At 40.3% G+C, this 15518-nt stretch overlaps 1 protein-coding gene across 1 annotated transcript in view; it reads left to right on the forward strand.

Moving 5' to 3' along the window:
* The first annotated feature begins 10846 nt into the window (after positions 1 to 10846).
* Positions 10847 to 15518, forward strand: part of LOC126169105 (NPC intracellular cholesterol transporter 2 homolog a) — a 69233-nt gene continuing 64561 nt past the window's right edge. The window contains exon 1 of the mRNA XM_049920614.1: positions 10847 to 10972. Within this exon, the coding sequence (XP_049776571.1) occupies positions 10891 to 10972 (82 nt within the window). The 5' untranslated portion in view covers positions 10847 to 10890. The remainder of the gene's footprint in view (positions 10973 to 15518) is intronic.

The following is a 15518-nucleotide window of genomic DNA, read 5'->3' on the forward strand; positions in this document are numbered from 1 at the left end:
ATGTTTGTTGCTGTTAGATATAGTTTATCTTGTAACGAAATTGAAGTAGAGAGTTCCTCTGAGTTAGTATGGGTAGAGGTTATACTTGACAACTGGAATCAATTAATAGTTGGTTCCTTTTATCGACCTCCTGACTCAGATGATACAGTTGTTGAAAGGCTCAAAGAAAACATATCATCTCAAATAGGTACCCCATTCATACGGTAACAGTAGGTGGTGACTTCAATCCACCCTCGGTATGTTGGCGAAAATACATGTTCAAAATAGGTGGTAGGTATCAAAAGTCGTCAGAAATTGTATTAAATGCTTTCTACGAAAATTATTTTGAGCAATTGGTTCTGGAGCCCACTCGAAGTGTTACTGGTTGCGGAAATATAGCCGACTTCTTAGCAACAAATAATTCCGAGCAGATACGGAGTATCACGATCAGTACAGGGACTAGTGCCCACATGGTTGTTGTAGCGAGAGCGAATACGGCAACATCCAAACAAACTAAAAACAAGCGTAAAATACATCTGTTTTAAAAAGCAGATAAAAATTCGCTTGACTCCTTCCTAAGAGACTACCTCCATTGCTTCCTAACTATTATGTAAGAATAAACCAGATGTGGTTTATATTCAGAGAAAAAGTATCGACAGCAATCGATAGATTTATACCAAATAAATTAATGCGAGACAGAATTGATCTTCTATGTTACATAAAACATGTCTGACTGCTGTAGCAGAAGTAACAAAAAATGTATGTCAAATTTAAAATAATGCAAAATCCCCCAAGACTGGTGAGATTTCATACAACTCGAAATGTATCGCAGATTTCAACGCAAGATGCTTTTAACAGTTTCGACAACGAAACTCTGTCTCGAAATCTGGCAGTAAATCCAAAGAGATTCTTGTTGCATGCAAAGCACACCAACAGCTCGAAACAGTGAAGACCTTCACTGTATTATAGCAATAGCAATATTACCGATGACAGTGCCACTGAAGCTGAGTTACAACATACGTTTTCCGAAATTCTTTCACCGAAGAAGACAAAGATAATATTCTAGCATTTGAATCAACAACTGCGGAAAACGTGAGTAACTTAAAAGTAGATACCCCCTATTCAGCGAGGATACTCAAATCACTTAAGTAAGGCACGTCTTCCAGTCCATACTGCATACCAATTAGGTTCCTTTCGGCATATGCTCATGTCTTAGCTCCATATTTAGCAATAGTATACGACCGCTTGGGCGACGAAAGAGCCATACCTAAAGAGTGGAAAGTTCCACAGGTCACATCGATGCTCAAGCAAGGAAGTAGGGGCAATCCGCTGAATTACAGATTCATATCACTGACATCGATTTGCAATAGGATGTTAGAACACATACTGCGTTGGGACATTATGAATTACCTCGTAGAAATCGATTAACTGACACACATTCCCCAAGGATGTGTTATAGGTCTGCTCTTAATCTGTATAAATTATTTAGGAGGCGGTCTGAGCTGCCATCTTAGATTCTTTGCGGATGATGCTGTCATTTACCATCATTCACAGTCATCAGAAGATCACAGTAGTTGTTGAAAGACATAGTTATTAATTTTCACTGGCCTCTTCGCTTCCCTGATCTAAGCTCATGTCACTTCTTTTTGTGAGGATATCTCAAGTCCCGAGTAAATATTAGCAAAGGACACTGCCTCGAAGATCTGAAGACAACAATGGAGGAGTAAATCATTTGTATTCCACGCCAGATGTTAAATGATGCTACTCGGAGTTTTCGAGACTGGCTACAATCATGCGTTAACATAAGTGGCCAACGACATGATCTAGAAAACACAAATGAAACAACAAAATTCCCAACATAGAGTATGTATAATCACAAATAAAAATATTTTTAACCAAAACTAAGGACAGCTTATTTAAAAGCCACGAGAACATTTATTATTAATAACGTTTGGTATATCAGATTTACTTTCTATAATGTTCCAGAAATTGAAAAACAATATAGAAACAGTGATCACACAAGAACTGTTTCATCCTCGTTTTAAATATATTTAATATCAGTCAGCATTTTAAGTGGAATGTCATGTGGTTATATAACTAACTCCATTACATGCTCCTCTTCTGAAAGAGTTGTACTTATTACGTTTATGTGTAGACAAATTTTCTGTTTGGTTGCAGATTAGTGAAAATAATTATGTTTCAAAATATTTTTATTGTAAGATGCTCCAATTTGTAAATACAAGTATTTCATGTGAATGCGGTCGCTCCTAACAGTTATCATGCGCATTTTATCTGTCGTTTCAGAAGATATTTACAATTTAGGTTTTTATGATGTGTAGCTGAATCAGCCCAAACAAATACTGCTCATGACGCCTTTCATGCAACACCCAGTGTTCACCGAGAGCATTGGTTTGGTTTTCGTTCCAGGCAAAATGATTTTTTAAAGTGAAATTTTACATTACCAGTCGATAGAGCGGTCTCAAATAAGTCTAGCGCAATATTTGTGTATCGGTGTGTGGTAACAGGGGCAGTAAAACACGGAGAAAAATCATTGCTTCAGTAGCGACAGCCACAGCCACGCAGCAGGCAGCAGCGCTACTCAGTCGCTGCTACAGTACTTGTTATTCTCTGTGTTTTACTGTCACTGTTACCACAAATCGATACAACAAATACTGCATTAGAGTAATTTGAGGACGCTTTATCGAATGGTCATGTAAAATTCCGCTTTAAAAAACCATTTTTCCTGCCGATGCTCTCGGTCAGCACTGGGCGTTGCAAGAAAGACGTGATGAGCAGTATTTGTCTGGGCTGTCTTCAATCACACATTTACAAAATTTTTGAATACCTGACGATACATGGGAGAAAATTCGCCTGATGACAAACAAGGCAGAGGCAGAAGTTTCGGTCTACAAGATTCCTTGCATTTACATTACTTTATCACTCTGATCATCTTTATCTGTATTCTGAATTTGTTTGCAAATTGTGGAATTACGCCAACAATAATTTGTACATCACTGGAAACTATATAATGGCACAATAGATTGTCACAACTGATGAGAAGCTTCATTTTTAGTGAGAATTCTAACGGCTTGTGTAAGTAGTAGTAGCAGTAATAGAAGAAGAAGAGGAAGAAGAAGAAGTACTAGTTTCATTCATTAGTAGATCACTTTTACAAGGTTATTGGACATGTATTCCACTATTTATTTTGATTGCTGAGATGCATCTCTCGCTTGGTCCCCCTGATTAGGTATGCTTAAAAATCTCAGTGTCACTCAATTTGAGACTTTCCCACTTAGTTATAGCGAAAGGTTTTCCTGGATGGAGGTTTTATTTTATGTAAAGGTTAACTACTACGATGTTTTCAGAATGTATGATTAGTCTGTTAGCTCTAAACCATTGCCTTTAACTTTGCATTACGATTATTGCAGTTTCCTGCAGATCTTCCTCCCCATGTGATCTAGTTGAAATATTAGTGTGATTTGGAAAAAAGTACCACGGTTCTCTCAGTTACTTTTTCTACCCAGACGTTGAGATACAACAGAAACAGTTCTCGGAACTGATCCGTGAGGGACTCCGAATTTAATATCTTGTACATACCTGTGCCGTATTCTGCCTTTGTTATTTTATATCTGTAATCTGTTGATGTTTGTTTATGTACGGTTGGATCTAGTTTTCATTCTGGCGTCTATTTCAACAGTTACTTAATTTATGCAAGAGAATGTCATGATCAGTAATATCGAAAGCTTCACTAAGATCAATAAATATACCAGATACAAGTTGTTCGTCATCCACTGTGGTAATTAAAAAGATAAAAGTTGCTGACTAAGGGTACATTCCAAGTCTGAACCTATGGTATGAGTCATCTATCAGTTTTTTCAGCAGGCCATTAGTTTCTAGAGAACATTGTTCTCAATAGTTTTGCTAATAATTATGGCATGTGACGAGGGCCTCCCGTCGGGTAGACCATTCGCCTGGTGCAAGTCTTTCGATTTGACGCCACGTCGGCGACTTGCGCGTCGATGGGGATGAAATGATTAGGACAACACAACACCCAGGCCCTGGGCGGAGAAAATCTCCGACCCAGCCGGTAATCGAACCCAGGCCCTTAGGATTGACAGTCCGTCGCGCTGACCACTCAGCTACCGGGGGCGGACAATAGTGTTGCTAAAATGTGACAAAACTGAGACTGGTCTTTAACTAGACAGTTTGCGCAGGCACCGTTCTTGGGTAGAATCGTTAGTTCAGCAGGTTTTGGTCTACTTTGCAATATACCGTTCTCAAATGATAAGTTTACAGTGTCTACTTGCTGTTCTGCGATGACATTGGGAACCATGGAGCAGCTACATGGATGCACATGACTAAAGTGCGCATCATCATTTATGACGGCGGCCGAGTTTAGGTTCGTTCTGTGCATCTGACGTCACAAAACACAGTCAGCCAATGAACAGAGAATGACGTTGCCAGAGCTCGACTGCAGTGCAGAGCACGGACGAGTGTCTTCAGTTTTAGAAAGGTTCAGTCATAAATAAAGTAATTGAACAAAAGCAATGTCTTGATAGCAGACTTTCCTTTAATAGAAAGTTTGGAAAAAGCATTCTTTATACCAATTGCTTCATACTCTATTAATTAATTAAACCAAACAAGTAATAAGCCTCCTAATTCAGGCGATAGCAAGGAAAGGTGGTTTGTATCATTCTCACTAACCGCTTTTTCGCAATAAAGAGCAGCGGTAATTGTTTATTGCCTATTGTATTTCGACGAAGTCATACCAAAAGCATTTATCGGTTTTTTGCGCGAGAGTTTAAAGTCCTCCGGTTGATAGATTGAATGACGAGCTGCGTTAGCGTAATGGTTAAAGTGTATGGCTGCTCAGTGAAAGGTTCTGGGTTCAAACCTTGTTTGGTGCTTAATATTTTCTTTATTTGAAAACAATATCGAAGTGTCTTACTTCATGAATTTTATTCGTTTGAATGTAATTTTTTGAAATTTCTAGTGGCAACTAAAATCCACTATATGGAAAGTATATGCTATGGACTTTTACCTCTGCAAACTCTTCAAAATTTCGTGCAATGGTTTACTTCATCTAATGCTGCACAATAACTGCGTTGAGCATCGAAACAAAATTAAGTCATTTATAGGGGGAAGGTATCAGTCAAGAAAATGTGTAAAAATCAAATTTTTGGGCCAAATAGTTTTTATGAAATCGAATGATAAAGTGTGTCAGAGCAGTCGAAACACCATGTGTCTGCACAAGCGAGCAGTGCAGTGATGACAAAATCGCGCACAGCGAGAAATGCGGGGTGCACGTCTCTGTAGCAGCGAAAGGGTTAATGCGGCCGTGGGGGCTTTACTTGATAAACTGCGCGCTCCCCTCTAAACGTAAGTTTGCGAACTATACTATGGGGCTGCTTCTCTTGGCGCGTACAACTGGCAACGCAGCAATCTCCCGCGTCTGGGCGGCATGCGCGAACCGCCAAGATAAAAGAATAGAACTATAGTGTCTCTAAAGGGGCCTACACATGCGCCAACCGACCGATCAACTGACCGACAAATTGGACGCGTGCAGGCGTTTTGGCCGACCGACGAACTTTCGTTGACGGGACGTCGAGCGGGTTGGACCATTCCACCCTACAAACTGCGTCGAGTGTAGCGCTGTCGTACCAACCGCCCAACAAAGTTTCGTATATTGTCACTGCGCACGGCTGTTCCAATATACATGGCAGTCTAAGAGGCGGACGAAACTTTAAGGACAGAGTTTCCGGAGAAATTTATAGACTGATGAAATCTGCGGGACATGTTGTGCGAGGAGTATAACAATAGAGATGCAAGAAAGGAAGTACTTGTTTCATTTTTTTAACGAATCCATAATGGTTCCGTGTGGCACATTGAGAGAATCAAAGTCCATCGAGCTTCTGTATTTCTGTTTTTAGGTACTGTTTGTATCGGAATTGAATTCTAAAAACAGAAATATCGACATTCCATGGACATTAGTTCATGAAATCTACTTCCATTATTGTTATAAGTTCTAGCTCTCTACTATGAAGTACCAAGTGTGAGATTTTTCTTGCAGCTCTAACAGTTGCTAAGTGCTTTATTTCTTATGTACTTGTTGTGTTAATCAGATGAAGTGCGCCAGTGTCATGTGCAGTCTCTCTTCTCCGAATTTGAAATGAGTTTCTTAAACTTGCAGTTCGTTTTAACAATGTTTTCATGAAGGTCTGTTTTACTTATTTTGCTTTACCATTATGTTTTTTCTTAGTCAACTATAAATCATGTAGCAGGTTTCAGAAAGCGGTTTAATTAATAACTGTGGGGATAAACAGCACTGGATCTAAGGACCTCTTAACTTTGCCACTGGCTAGAAATCTTAATGTAGCTAACAACCTGTCCTAGCAGTTTACCTCTTATAACAGTATTATTTTTCATTAAGAATGGTTTGATGACGTTCAGTAGCTCAGAAGTGCATCATTCACCCATTTTTAAATAATTACGAAACTCATAGGCTCACAGCTGCTTAAGAAACAGAAAGTGGGTGAATTTCTTATTTTGGATTGACCACTTTTTTTGCTCATAGCTTTCTCTCAGCTTGATTTTTTTAACAGCCAAGGCGGATCCTAGTTTTTGTTTCTATGTAAAATCAAGCAGAATCTCTTAGAACATTAGGCTGGCATTACACTTTCATATTTGTTTGAATAAGAAATATGATCAAATATTTGTCGAATTTCTTTGACAAAGATCTTTGTCGTGGCACTAAAAAGGAGTATAACACTGTTGTCACATTTTCAGCAAGTTTCAAGATGGTGGATGACTACTTGTTATTATGCGCTGCAGCTGTTCGTACCACAATTGCATTTTGTGTGTATTTGGAAGAAAAGCGGCGGAAAAAAAGGAAACATACTTGGATGAAGCCCAACGTATTACGTCGAGATAGTAAAAGAATTCAGCAAAATTTGCTATGAGAGTTGCAAGTAGAGTAAGTCAAGTCTTAATACATAAATTACTTACGAATGGATGATGAGAGTATATTTGAGTATTTGCTCAGTAAAGTGGCTTCTAATATTATGAAACAGAGTACCCTCTTCGGAAATGCCGTATGTGCAGAAGACAGGCAAACTGTGAAACTGTGATTTGCTGATACACCAGAGAGCTAATCTAGTTTACAACAGAGCACTTGAATATCACATTGCACATTAAGCAAAATAATTCCAGAAACGTGTGAAGCGATTTATAAAGTACTGAAGGGGAAATATGCGAAGCTAAATAAATGTTTAGTACACTATATGGGGGATAAGAACTATTTTTAATTTTGAATAATTTATTTAATGGAATTAAGTGTTCCAACAACTACAAAATTAGTAAGGTATGAAACAGGTGAAACGCTTTTTAACTTGTACATCCAGAGTTGAAAAATTGACAAAGTAGAATGGAAAGCTAAGAGAGATTTTTTTTTTATTTTAGCGTGTGACCACATCATCTGTTCTGGCTTGCTGAAAAGCTGCCTGGAAGTTTCCAGATGTAAAGGTGGAAGGCTATGATTGTGGACATGAAGTCGCCTGCAGCATATTCCACCTGCCCATCAACTCACAATTAATAGTATATTCTGTGCCCCATGTGCACCCCTCACGCCCTAGTCGAATTAAGCTTATATTTAAAAAAAGGTCGACGAAACAAACCAACTTTGAAGCCACGTTTACAAACACACTACAGAGCCGTCAAATAGCTCTAGCGACGCCAGCGCTCGATGCGGTTATATCTCACATTGGAACAGAAGACGAACGACTTTTATGATCAAATTTACGGCGAGGCCCTACATTTTATCATATTTATTTGATGACAGGCGCGATTTGACAAAGTTCCCTATTGCACCATCAAATTTCTTTGACATAAATATTTGACATATCAACTTTGACAAACAAATATGACAATGTAATATCGGCATAAACACTATGAACTGTTGTTGTTGTTGTGGTCTTCAGTCCTGAGACTGGTTTGATGCAGCTCTCCATGCTACTCTATCCTGTGCAAGCTTCTTCATCTCCCAGTACCTACTGCAACCTACATCCTTCTGAATCTGCTTAGTGTATTCATCTCTTTGTCTCCCTCTACGTTTTTTACCCTCCACACTGCCCTCCAATACTAAATTGGTGAGCCCTTGATGCCTCAGAACATGTCCTACCAACCGATCCCTTCTTCTAGTCAAGTTGTGCCACAAACTTTTCCCCAATCCTATTCAATACCTCCTCACTAGTTATGTGATCTACCCATCTAATCTTCAGCATTCTTCTGTAGCACCACATTTCGAAAGCTTCTATTCTCTTCTTGTCCAAACTATTTATCGTCCATGTTTCACTTCCATACATGGCTACACTCCATACAAATACTTTCAGAAACGACTTCCTGACACTTAAATCTGTACTCGATGTTAACAAATTTCTCTTCTTCAGAAACGCTTTCCTTGCCATTGCCAGTCTACATTTTATATCCTCTCTACTTCGACCATCATCAGTTATTTTGCTCCCCAAATAGCAAAACTCCTTTACTACTTTAAGTGTCTCATTTCCTAATCTAATTCCCTCAGCATCACCCGACTTAATTCGACTACTTTCCATTATCCTCGTTTTGCTTTTGTTGATGTTCATCTTATATCCTCCTCTCAAGAGACTATCCATTCCGTTCAACTGCTCTTCCATGTCCTTTGCTGTCTCTGGCAGAATTACAACGTCATCGGCGAACCTCAAAGTTTTTATTTCTTCTCTCCGGATTTTAATACCTACTCCGAATTTTTCTTTTGTTTCCTTCACTGCTTGCTCAGTATTCAGATTGAATAACATTGGGGAGAGGCTACAACCCTGTCTCACTCCCTTCCCAACCGCTGCTTCCCTTTCATGTCCCTCGACTCTTATAAATGCCATCTGGTTTCTGTACAAATTGTCAATAGCCTTTCGCTCCCTGTATTTTACCCCTGCCACTTTCAGAATTTGAAAGAGAATATTCCAGTCAACATTGTCAAAAGCTTTCTCTAAGTCTACAAATGCTAGAAACGTAGGTTTATCTTTCCTTAATCTTTCTTCTAAGATAAGTCGTAGGGTCAGTATTGCCTCACGTGTTCCAACATTTCTACGGAATCCAAACTGATCTTCCCCGAGGTCGGCTTCTACCAGTTTTTCCATTCGTCTGTATAGAATTCGTGATAGTATTTTGCAGCAGTGGCTTATTAAACTCGTAGTTCGGTAATTTTAGAATCTGTCAACAGGTGCTTGCTTTGGGATTGGAATTATTATATTCTTCTTGAACTGTGAGGGTATTTCGCCTGTCTCATACATCTTGTCACCAGATGGTAGCGTTTTGTCAGGGCTGGCTCTCCCAAGGCTATCAGTAGTTCCAATGGAATGTTGTCTACTCCCGGGACCTTGTTTCGACTTAGGTCTTTCAGTGCTCTGTCAAACTCTTCACGCAGTATCACTCTCTCCCATCTCACCTTCATCTACATCCTCTTCCATTTCCATAATAACCTCCTCAAGTACATCGCCCTTGTACAGACCCTCTATATACTCCTTGTACCTTTCTGCTTTCCCTTCTTTGCTTAGAACTGGGTTTGCATCTGAGCTCTTGATATTCATACAAGTGGTTCTCTTTTCTCCGAAGGTCTCTTTAATTATCCTGTAGGCAGTATCTATCTCACCCCTAGTGAGATAAGGCTCTATATCCTTACATGTATCCTCTAGCCATGCCTGCTTAGCCATTTTGCACTTCCTGTCGATCTCATTTTTGAGACGTTTGTATTCCTTTTTGCCTGCTTCATTTACTGCATTTTTTATATTTTCTCCTTTCATCAATTAAATTCAATATTTCTTCTGTTACCCAAGGATTTCTACCAGCCATCGTCTTTTTACCTACTTGATCCTCTGCTGCCTTCACTACTTCATCCCTCAGAGCTACCCATTCTTCTTCTACTGTATTTCTTCCCCCATTCCTCTCAATTGTTCCCTTATTCTCTCCCTGAAACTCTGTACAACCTCTGGTTTAGTCAGATTATTCAGGTCCCATCTCCTTAAATTCCCCATTACACCATCAAATTTCTTTGACATTAATATTTGACATATCTACTTTGACGAAGAAATATGATAGTACAATATCGGCCTAAACACTATGAATTGAAGGTGAGCAACTGGCCGTGGTGGCCGAGCGGTTCTAGGTGCTTCAGTCCGGAACCGCGCGAGTGCTACGGTCGCAGGTTCGAATCCAGCCTCGGGCATGGATGTGTGTCATGTCCTTAAGTTAGTTAGGTTTAAGTAGTTCTAAGTTCTACGTGACTGATGACCTCAGATGTTAAGTCCCATAGTGCTCAGAGCCATTTGAACCAATTGAAGATGAGCTAATTAGAACAATAGGGCGGCGCTGTAATCGCTGAGTGCTGTCGGTTGGGACGTGTGTAGACTGCCACGAAATTGGTCGGTCTGTCGATAAATTGGTGCGTGTGTAGCGACCTTAACACACAGAGACGGCCGGGGTTCTTTATGCAGCAGCGTATGTCATATAGATGACGATAGGGCTGTTTTAGCGTCCCTGAATAACCCTGCCCTTGCGGATCATAATCTATACGAACTACATGTCAGAGTCTCTCCTTGCCCGTGTGTTTGCACGCTCGTCTCGTACGGTGGGCTATAAAGTCTAGTAGCAGCCGTAGCCGCGAGCCTGGACTTCCGTGTCTGCCGGCGTCGGTGTAGCGCTGGAGGGGTCAGCATAGCCGCAGCTAGAGCGAGTGAAAGCGGGCCCCGGCGGCGCGTTGTGTGTGTCTGTGAGTCTGCAGGTAGCGGCCGGCCGAAGCCAGTCCAGTGGGGCAGCAGAACGCAGCGCAGCCACAGCGGTTAGTCGACGTCTCGCCGCCAGCCACAACACACACCAGGGAGCATGGCCCGCTTCGTCGCTTTCATGCTAGCCGCGCTGCTGCCAGCCATGGCGGCAGCCACAGCAGTCAAGCACTGCGGTACAGGTGGGTCGCTGCGACTGCCACACGGTTGCTTTCGTACTATCCCGATTCGTGTGAAAATGTAGCTGTACAAGACTGATCAATTACATGCGGGATGGATAGCTATTATCTAAGCAGTTCCTGGCGCAACTGTATTTTGCGTATTCCAGAGTATGCCCGATGTGTCTGTGCCATTGACAAGGGATTTCAATTTGATTCAGAATTACTGGATTTCCACTAGGCTTTTGACACTGTGCCACACAAGCGGTTTGTAGTGAAATTGCGTGCTTATGGAATATGGTCTCAATTATGTGACTGGATTCGTAATTTTCCTGTCAGATGTCACAGTTCCTAGTAATTGAAGGAAGTCATCGAGTAAAACAAATGATTTCTGGCATTCCCCAAGGTAGTGTTATAGACCCTTTGCTGTTCGTTATCTATACAAACAGATCTGGGAAACAATCTGAACAACTATCTTACGTTGTTTGCAGATGACGCTGTCGTTTATCGACTAATAAAGTCGTCAGAAGATCAAAACTAAATTGCAAAATAGATTTAGAAAGAACATCTGTATGGTGCAAAAATTAGCAGTTGACGCTAAATAACGAAAAGTGAGGTCATCCACATGAGTGCTAAAAGGAATCCGTTAAACTTAGGTTACACGATAAATCGTTCAAATCTAAATGTCGTAAATTCAACTAAGTACCTAGGAATTACAATTTCAAACATCTAAATTTGGAAGGAACGCACAGAAAATGTGGGGAAGGTTAACCAAATACTGCGTAAATGTAACAGATCTACTAGACTGCCTGCACTACGCTTGTCCTTTCTTTTAGAATACTGCTACGCAGTGTGGGATCATTACCACAGTGGATTGACGGAAAACATCGAAAAAGTTCATAGAAGGGCAGCACGATTTGTGTTATCGCGAAATAGGGCAGAGCGTTACTGAAATGACACAATTTGGGATGGACATAATTAAAACAAAGGCGTTTTTCGTTGCGACGGAATCTTCTCAAAAAATTCCTATCACCAGCTTTCCCAAAAATGTGTGTGAAATCTCGCGGGACTTAACTGCTAAGGTCACCAGTCCCTAAGCCTACACACTACTTAACCTAAACTATCCTAAACACACACACACACACACACACACCTATGCCCGAGGGAGGATTCGAACCAGCTTTCCCCTCTGAATGCGAAAATATTTTGTTGACGCCGACATACATAGGGAGAAACGATCACCACAGTAACGTAAGGGAAATCAGAGCTCGCACGGGAAGATATGAGTTAGTTTTTTTCCGTGCGCTATACGAGAATAATAGAGAATTGTGATGATGGTTCGATGAACCCTCTGCCAGCCACTTAAATGTGATTTGCAGAGTATCAATGTAGATCAAGTTACCTTCATAAGACTGATTATGAAAAGATTGCCACAAGAAAATAGCCACTGTTCTTCGAACATATAGTATACCAGTTGTTCCGTAGATTAAGGAAACAAAGTGGCTCCGTGTGTATCCTACTGCCTACTTCCTGTAATATTTAAATATACAGGATGATACGATGCTATATTATTTGTATTTGAAACTTCAAAAGGGCCAGAGAAAAGCTGTTTTCTGCATGAATAAAAACATATGCTTGGAACAGTCCCGGTTCTCGCCAAAACTAAACCCACAATGCTGATCTATTTCGATCGGAGTTTTTATTTTGTTAGATACCCTAGCTTCATCAATAATCGTTCTGTCAATGAAGTCTTTTTTTTTTTTTTTTTTTTTTTTTTTTTTTTTTTTTTTTTTTTTTTTTTTCAAATTAGACACAAGGCAGTACTTCAGACTTTACAATGTCAAACCTGCTGCCGGGCTCCGTGACAATTTCGTAATACATACCGCGCAACTGCAACGCATTGAAGTATACCGGCCGCTTTTTCAGCGAAGGAAGCTAGTAATAAGCATAGTAGACACCAAAAGCGTGCTTCTACAGGCTGCTCCACATTTTCTACATTTAGTAGAATGAAAATCAAACGCTGCACACCTTCAGACTTTACACATCGGTAAACACAAGAATCAGTTTCTGGTGCTTTCGCGGATGGAAACATAGCGTATGGTTCTTGTTTGCGCCGCGTGTTCGGATCTGATACGTAAGAGAATTAATATAATTACGACCTGAAAGTTTTGTAGTAGGAGTTCTTGAGATACTAAACCTCATTAGTGCGTCCGCTGTTTCAGATTTTTCAGCATTTATTCTCCTGCGTGTCTTTAGAGTTTTAAAGAGCACTATGATCAGTATTTAGTACAAATGATTTGGCTTGATCATGATAAAGATATTTCATGTGTTATTGTCAAACAAGTTCATTCGCGCTGTTCTTCTGTCTGTGGACAGGGTGTCATACAGCTCAGTGGGAGAGAACTGCAGGTATAAATCTATCGTGCTCGTGATGAAGTAACTAGACAAGTATTCACCTGAACTAGTTTCAGAAAACGTAAATCGGAGAGGATGGAGAAAATGTATGTACGTACATCAACAATCCGTTTTCACTTTGTATGCCATTATCTTATGACTACGTAGTTACAGCAGGCGAATGTATAAAAACGGCAGCTTAATTCACACTTCGTTCTTCCGTTCGTCTCGCTTTACGAAAATTAAGTGTTGTATTGACTCGTGCACATCGAGAAATTACATTCTTGTAAACCAAAACGAACTGAAAAATTATTTGAATTCTCTTCAGTTGTCCTACATGCAGTAACTCCGTTATAATTATTCATCCAACGATCGTATCAGAAAGATATAGAAATTGTGAAGTAATATAAAAATCAGTAGCCCCAAATACACACAGAACACAAAACCTTTGAGGATAGGACAGGTGGCTGGAGATTATCACTGAATAATGCATTTAAAAAATACGAAACTGCATGACAAACGAAGAGAATGTCAAATCACATCCTGACGGGGAAAAACACCGCATTCAGTGTGTGTGTGTGTGTGTGTGTGTGTGTGTGTGTGTGTGTGTCAGTGAAGTTACCCTACATTGCGTAACTTGAAATTCCTGTACAACAGGCGAGTCTTTACTTTAGGCTGCCGTAGGAGGTAGTCACGCGGTTTTTATGTGCCCACTAATTCATTCTATAGAAACGCTTCAGCAGAAAAGTTTGTTGCGAACATCTCCCTGGTCCCAGGTGTAACACAAATATCGGTATGATCATACGTTAGAGGCACACCTGACCGTTCTCAAAGACAATGTGCTTCGTTGTTTGCCACAAAATCCAATTAAGTGGCAGATATCGGTAGAATATCCGGCTAATCGAAAGGTAACATGTGATCCACTTAGATTCATCCCTTACAGAATAAATTTAAAAATCGTTGTTCCGAATGATCAGTACGTTTTGAATTTACACTGGCTGTTGCTGTATGCAGTTCATATGTTATGTGGGACAGGCATCTGAATCTTCAAAATTCCACTGGCAAGAGTTCAGTTTTAAAGATTCAAAAGCATGAAAGTGAACTTCAGTGTTCTGTCGCATCTGAAATATTCTTACTTCGAGGTTACAGGTATTGCATCGTGAAATTCTCACTTATAATGCAAAAGGAGTGATTACCTTCGAGGAGTCCCTAATAAAATACTCACTAGAAGAACTTCTGTCATTCAATATTTATGAATAGCTCTTCACCAACCTGATTACTAGATTTCATCAGGGACACCATCTGGTTTATAGAAACAGCTGCATGCAAATAGTTGCCGTATTTACACGTATTTGAAAAGTTCTCGGGCAGGGAAAAAATAATAGATGGCAAATATTGGTTCAAATGGCTCTGAGCACTGTGGGACTTAACTTCTGAGGTCATAAACCCCTAGAACTTAGATCTACTTAAACCTAACTAACTAAAGGACATCACACACATCCATGCCCGAGGCAGGATTCGAACCTGTGACCGTAGCGGTTGCGCGGTTCCAGACTGTAGCGCATAGAACCGCTTGGCCACTCCGTCCGGCTGGCAAATATTCTTAAATGATTACATAGCGTCAACGTGGTCATCTCTGACCGCTGAATTAACCAGAATTAAATTGTGGACCTCATTAAAAGATAAAAAACCTGTGTGTAATAGTGATAATGAATTTCGAAAAAATTCTGCGTCTCGAAGCAGGAATCTTTTTTCCGTGGTGTCCAATTGTAACCCACCTATTCAGGTGCCTGTTCTCATGGACCGTGAGTAGGGCTAGAGATCGTTGTCAATGATAAATCCTACAACATTGTGATTTGTGGATGAATGAATCTGATCAGTTTAGATATGGCTGAAATTTTGTCTTATCGGTGCCTTAAATGCACTGAGATTATCACACTCCTTTTTACTAAATTTCCACGTATCTGCCAGTGCAAGGCAGGAATAAATTACTTCCACTGCAAATCCCTTGCACCAATCGTCTGCGTTAAAGATTCAGTTGTATATGGCAACGCCAATGGAATGACTCACTCTTAATAAACAAAACGCCAATGGGCAGTTGAGATGACCTCGAATGTTCTCAACAGTTGCAGGGAACCCAAACACCTAGTATTGTAAATTAAGTCAATGCCGCTGT

This window comes from Schistocerca cancellata, chromosome 1, assembly GCF_023864275.1.
Source record: "Schistocerca cancellata isolate TAMUIC-IGC-003103 chromosome 1, iqSchCanc2.1, whole genome shotgun sequence".
Lineage (NCBI taxonomy): Eukaryota > Metazoa > Arthropoda > Insecta > Orthoptera > Acrididae > Schistocerca > Schistocerca cancellata.